The sequence below is a fragment of the Bos mutus genome, chromosome 3 (assembly GCF_027580195.1).
Source record: "Bos mutus isolate GX-2022 chromosome 3, NWIPB_WYAK_1.1, whole genome shotgun sequence".
Lineage (NCBI taxonomy): Eukaryota > Metazoa > Chordata > Mammalia > Artiodactyla > Bovidae > Bos > Bos mutus.
In genome coordinates, this window is record NC_091619.1 from 1,349,256 (window position 1) to 1,356,340 (window position 7,085).

General features: G+C 37.9%; 1 protein-coding gene across 1 annotated transcript; it reads right to left on the reverse strand.

Annotated features, from left to right (window-relative positions):
- Window positions 1-5,806: 5,806 nt before the first annotated feature.
- On the reverse strand, window positions 5,807-6,748 carry OR10T2 (olfactory receptor family 10 subfamily T member 2). Its single transcript, XM_070362676.1, has one exon. The coding sequence runs from the start codon at window positions 6,746-6,748 to the stop codon at window positions 5,807-5,809; it is 942 nt and encodes a 313-aa protein (XP_070218777.1).
- Between the last annotated feature and the right edge of the window lie 337 nt (window positions 6,749-7,085).

A 7,085-nucleotide genomic window follows, 5' to 3' on the forward strand; every position in this document is an offset into this window, starting at 1 on the left:
CTCCTCTTTCACCTTCAACAAGAGACTTTAGTTCCTTTTCACTTTCTGCCATAAGGATGGTGTCATCTGCATATCTGGGAAGTTGTGAAGTTGCTCAGTCGTATCCGACTCTTTGTGACACCATGGACTGTAGCCCACCAGGCTCCTCCATCCATGGAATTTTCTAGGCAAGAATACTGGAGTGGATTGTCATTTCCTTCTCCAGGGGATCTATCTGAGGTTGTTGATATTTCTCTTGGCAATCTTGATTCCCGCTTGTGCTTCATCCAGCCCTGCATTTTACATGATGTACTCTGCATGCAAGTTAAATAAACAGGGTGACAATATACAGCCTTGATGTACTCCTTTCCCAATTTTGAACCAGTCCATTGTTCCAGGTCCGGTTCTAACTGTTGTTTCTTCTTCTGAGAGGTTTCTCAGGAGGCAGGTAAGGTGGTCAGGTATTTCCATCTCTAAGAATTTTCCAGTTTTTTTGTGATCCACACAGTCAACGGCTTTAGCATAGTCAATGAAGCATGAAGCAGAAGTCTTTTTGGAATTTCCTTGCTTTTTCTGTGATCCAGTGGATGTTGGCAATTTGATCTCTGTTACCTTTACCTTTCCTAAAGGCAGCTTGTATGTCTGGAAGTTCTCAGTTCACATACTCCTGAACCCTACCGTGAAGGATTTGAGCATAATCTTTTGAGCATGTGAAATGACTACAATTGCATGGTAATTTGAACATTCTTTGGCATTTCCTTTCTTTGGGATTGGAATGAAAACTGACCTTTCCCAGTCCTGTGGCCACTGCTGGCATATTGATTGCAGCACTTTAACAGCATCTTCCTTTATGTTTTTAAATAGCTCAGCTGCAATTCCATCACCTCCACTAGCTTTGTGCATAGTAATGCATCCTAGGGCCCACTTGACTTCACACTCCAGGATGTCTGATTCTAATCTAGGTGAATGACCACACCATTGTGGTTATCCACTTATTAGCATATTTGCAGTCAAATCCCCTCTTATTCCCATCCCATCCCGCTAATCCACTTTCTATTGACACAGAATTCTCTTTCCTGGGCATTTTGTACAGATATGGTAGTCTTTTACTTAGAATAATGTTTTTGGAGGCAATTTCTGTTGTATTAGGTACCATATTTCATTTCTTTTTATTGCTGAATAGCATACAGTTTTAAGCTGGTTTTAGAAAAGGCAGAGGAACCAGAGATCAAATTGCCAACATCCGCTGGATCATGGAAAAAGCAAGAGAGTTTCAGAAAAACATCTATTTCTGCTTTATTGACTATGCCAAAGCCTTTGACTGTGTGGATCACATCAACTGTGGAAAATTCTGAAAGAGATGGGAATACCAGACCACCTGATCTGCCTCTTGAGAAATTTGTATGCAGGTCAGGAAGCAACTGTTAGAACTGGACATGGAACAACAGACTGGTTCCAAATAGGAAAAGGAGTACATCAAGGCTGTGTATTGTCACCCTGTTTATTTAGCTTCTATGCAGAGTACATCATGAGAAACGCTGGGCTGGAAGAAAAGCTGGAATCAAGATTGCTGGGAGAAATCTCAATAACCTCAGATATGCAGATGACACCACCCTTATGGCAGAAAGTGAAGAGGAACTCAAAAGCCTCTTGATGAAAGTGAAAGTGGAGAGTGAAAAAGTTGGCTTAAAGCTCAACATTCAGAAAACGAAGATCATGGCATCCGGTCCCATCACTTCATGGGAAATAGATGGGGAAATAGTGGAAACAGTGTCAGATTTTATTTTTCTGGGCTCCAAAATCACTGCAGATGGTGACTGCAGCCATGAAATTAAAAGACGCTTACTCCTTGGAAGGAAAGTTATGACCAACCTAGATAGCATATTCAAAAGCAGAGACATTACTTTGCCAACAAAGGTCCATCTAGTCAAAGCTATGGTTTTTCCTGTGTCATGTATGGATGTGAGAGTTGGACTGTGAAGAAGGCTGAGCACCGAAGAATTGATGCTTTTGAACTGTGGTGTTGGAGAAGACTCTTGAGAGTCCCTTGGACTGCAAGGAGATCCAACCAGTCCATTCTGAAGGAGATCAGCCTTGGGATTTCTTTGGAAGGAATGATGCTAAAGCTGAAACTCCAGTACTTTGGCCACCTCATTGGAAGGGTTGACTCATTGGAAAAGACTCTGATGGTGGGAGAGATTGGGGGCAAGAGGAGAAGGGGATGACAGAGGATGAGATGGCTGGATGGCATCACTGACTCGATGGACGTGAGTCTGGGTGAACTGGTGATGGACAAGGAGGCCTGGCGTGCTGCAATTCATGGGGTCGCAAAGAGTCAGACACGACTGAGCGACTGATCTGATCTGATCTGACACACTTTTATGGCCCTACCTGATTTTGTTTATCCATAAATTTATTTATAAATTGATAGACCATTTCCTTATCTTAGCCATTACGAGTAATGCTATTATGAACCTTCACATAAAAGTATTTGTGTAGATAGTATTCACTTCTTTGGTGTATTCCTAGAAATGCCATTTGGTAAGTTTATTCTCCAGTACTTTGGCCACCTCATGTGAAGAGTTGACTCATTGGAAAAGACTCTGATGCTGGGAAGGATTGGAAGCAGGAAGAAAAGGGGACAACAGAGGATGAGATGGCTGGATGGCATCACTGACTTGATGGACGTGAGTCTGAGTGAACTCCAGGAGTCGGTGATGGACAGGGAAGCCTGGTGTGCTGCGATTCACGGGGTCACAAAAGTCGGACACAACTAAGCGACTGAACTGAACTGAACTGAAGTTTATTCTTACCTGTAGACAAAACTTTCAAACTTTTTACCAAAAAATGCATAATTTTACACTCCTACACCAATATGTGAAGGTTTCAGTCTCTCTACATCCCTACCAGCACCTTTTAGTGTCTGTCTGGTAGCTCAGTGGTAAAGAATACACCTGCCAATGCAGGAGACTCAGGTTTGATCCCTGTGTTGGGAAGATCCCTTGGAGAAGTAAATGGCAACACATTCCAGTGTGCTTGCTGGGAAATTCCATGGATAGAGGAGCCTGGTAGGCTACAGTCCATGGGATCACAAAGAGTTGGACACAACTGAGTTACTAATGATCTTAAATGCATTTTCATATATCTATTATGTACTAATACAGTTTGATGAAATATTTACCAAAAGTTGGGCTTTCGAAGTGGCGCTAGAGGTAAAGAATCTGCCTGCCAATATAGGAGACATAAGGGAATGTGTTTGATCCCTGGGTTGGGAAGATCCCCTGGAGTAGGGCATGGCAAACCACTCCAGTGTTCTTGCCTGGAGAATCCCATGGAAAGGAGCCTGGAGGGCAGCAGTCCATAGAGCTGCAAAGAGTCAGACATGATGGGAGTACTCAGGTGTGCTACTGAAAGTCTTCACCCATTTTTTAAATGCCATGTTTCTCTTATTACTTAATTGTAAGCATTATTTGTTTATTTTGGATATAAAGCCCATCCGATATGTTTTGTAAATATATTTTTCTCTATGTGTGATGTTCTTTTATGTTTTCATAATGATGCCTTTTGAAGTTTATATTTTCTGACTCTCAGTTATACCCATTGTCTATATGTCTAACTACAGACAAGTGTGATACTTTCTAGATCAATGAATATTTAGATTAAGCTTTGAAGTCAGAAAACATACATTATACATTTTACTTTATTCCCCACAATTATTTTGGCTATCTTGATTCCTTTCTATATACATTTCATGATTAGTTTGTCAATTTTTATAGAAAAATCTTCTGGGAGTTGATAGGAATTATCCTGAATCTATAGATCTATTTGCTCAGTTACCTCTGAGCTAATGGTATTGAGTGTTCCAACCCATAACATATATACCTCTTCATTTATTAAAATCTTATTTAATTTTCCAACAATGTTTGGTAGTTTTTATGTACGTGTCTCCCACCTCAACTGTTGAATTTAATTTTAAATATTTTAAAATTTTAATTCAAAATTCTTAAATGTTTTAAAATATTTTAATTTAGGGTTAAGGTATTTAATTAATAGACTGAATGATTGGAATTCTTCAGAGCACATCTAGTATAAGACGGCCCATAGTTTATTAGAAAAATTCTGACGAATTTAAAGATGAACAGGAACTTAGAGACACTTGCAAAATAATCTAAAATCTAAATAATGTTTCTAGATTTTTATGATTTTGTTTTATTCTGTGATTTTTTCCTCATATTTAATCTTTCCAAAACATTCAACCTTGTATTAGAAATAGATAATCCTTTTTTACATCATTTTTCCCCAGACTACATGGTACAAAATTATATTTCTCAAGTTGAGTAAATACTATAATGAATACAACCATCAGAAACAGTCTTGAGAACAAACATATGTGATTTAACTTGTGAGAGCTGAAATATGCAGCAGGTACACTAGAAACTAATAGCCATGAGTGTTTTTTGTGCCATGGGAATCAGCCAGCATGCCTTACAGAGGGAATAGAGGATGCTGGTCAACTTGCATTACAAGAACAATTTCCTTATTTGTATGTAATTTTCACAGTCACATAATTAACAATAGCATAGTTTTTCCTTTGTGTGATGCACTATAATTTTAAGAAATTAGGATATTTTTATTCTAGTATGGGCTAGATATAGGGTCTAATTCATAGCAATTGATTCTCCAAACAAGAAACACTGTTCTCATTAGATAATCCACATATTCACTCAAAAAAATCTCAGTTGTCCAGATAAAAAAATTAGGGCACATCAGTTTCAATAGTTTGAAATGTCTTGTTTCAAATCATATGGCTTGAAATCAATAGAGTTGAAATTTAAAATTAATTGTTTAGTATTTGCTGCTCAAATGTTATAATAAAATATTAGATACATGTAAGTTTTGCATTATGACCATTGTAGAGCTGGTTAACTGAAATATTAGGGCCACTTCTGCCTCTCCATAGCATTATGTTCCTCTGTATTAGCAAATAAAAAGATGTTATTATTGCTTAAGTTCATTATTAAAAAAATTAATCCACTGAAAAAACAAATCACTATAAAAACAAAGGAAAACTACAAACGAAAAGTGTAATATATTTAATTTCTAACTAACAGAATAAAATTCTAAATTTTGAAGAAAATCCACAACTTTGATAGCATCAACCAATTTTTTTTTTCACTGAAAAATCCATTTTCTTTGGATTGAAATCTTGTTCCTCATTTAAAATCTAGTTCAAGTTTCCTTTTCTTTCTTCTCAAGTTGTTTATTCCATTTTTTTCCAGAAGAAATAAATATTTGTCCTTTTAGTATACATGATTCTTTTTTCAAATTCTTTTAATAGATGTGATTCATCATTTTATTTTCATTTTTTATCTTTCTACCTACTCACTTTTACACTTCCATAAATTATCAATTTATTCATCTTAATTTTTCTACTTTTCATAGAACTTGGTACATGGTGCTATATGGTAAGTGCTGGGGTTCTAGATAGGATGCTTCTAATAACTTCACATCCCATTCTCTCTATCCAGCTAGAAAAGCAATCTTTAGCCAACTTTCATTTTGAGTATTGTGTTTTCCCCTGAAAAAAATATTATGCTTTTCTCTTTTTGCCATGTGCGTCTTTAAAAAAGGAACAGGCATTAGATAATTTAGCATGTAGATTGATTTGCAGTTCTTCTGAAATAGGAGAAAAGAAAAAGGCAACAGTGGTCTTAGTCATTGGAAATACTATCCATATCATGATTGAACTGATGAAAAGACAAAGAAATTTTCATGCCTTTGACTTCTTCTATGACTTTCCTAGTTAATTTTTCAATTTTTCATTAGATTACTTGGTTGCCACAGGCATTCCCAGAACTCTTTTCAGTGCAGTCTTTACCTCCTTGTTCCTGAGACTGTAGACAAGAGGATTAAGTAGGGGAGTAACCACTGTGTAGGTCACTGCCACCAACTGGTCTTTGTCTGAAGCAGACTTGGATTTGGGCCGAAGGTATATGATGGAGGCACAGCCATAGTGGACAAAGACCACAGTGAGGTGTGAGGCACAGGTGGCAAATGCTTTCCTCTTGCCCTCAGCCGAGGGGATCTTCAGGATGGTGTTAACAATGAAGCCATAGGATACGAGAATTAGCAGAAAAGGCATCATGATTACCAGGATGCTGAGGCTGAACAGAGCTAGTTCTTTTACATGAGTGTCTGTGCAGGCTAACTTAATAACTGGTGCCATGTCACAGAAATAGTGGTTGACCCTGTTTGGGCCACAAAAATGCATGCCACATATGAGGTTGGTGGCCACCAAAGCAATAAAGAAACCTGTGACTGTTGACAGAGATACCAACCCCAAACCTATCCTTTTGCTCATGATGAGTGTGTACCTCAGGGGGTGGCAAATTGCCACATAGCGATCATATCCCATCACAGCAATGAGAAAGCAGTTGGTACATGCAAAGCCAAGGAAGAAGAAGAGCTGGGTGGCACAGGCTATGAAAGAGATAGTCTTGGTGGCTGAAAGCAGGTGGACCAGCAGCTGAGGGATGATGACGAAAGTGTAGCAGGACTCAGAAAAGGAAAGGATGAATAGGAAACCATACATGGGAGTGTGTAAAGTCCTGCTGAAGCAGATAACAGTCATGATGATTGCATTGGCCATTAGGATGGTCAAGTACAGAAGGAGGAAGATGACAAAAAGCAGCACTTGGAGCTCCTCTAGGCTAGAAAACCCCACCAGGATGAACTGTGTAACCACAGTGGTTCTATTGAAACCTTGCATCTGAATAACTTCCTTTTGTGAATGAGTTTGGAGAGAGAAAATGATAAGTATCTTTGTACAAAGAATATTCCCCCAATGCCTTCCCTTTAAGAATTATATTTTCAGACCTAGAGTATTGAAAGATCTCTCTCTCAACCTTTTTATCATATTCCTTTTGATGATTTAAAAATATTATCCTCCAAAATAGGAGAATGATTAGCTATATTATAGAAATATACAAAGATTGAAAGAGGCAACCATGTGATATTGCCAAAGAGTATATAAGAACATTAGAAAATTCTCCTAGTATAATAAGAGGAAAAGCAAGACACAAAGTCATATTTATAATAAGATTAGA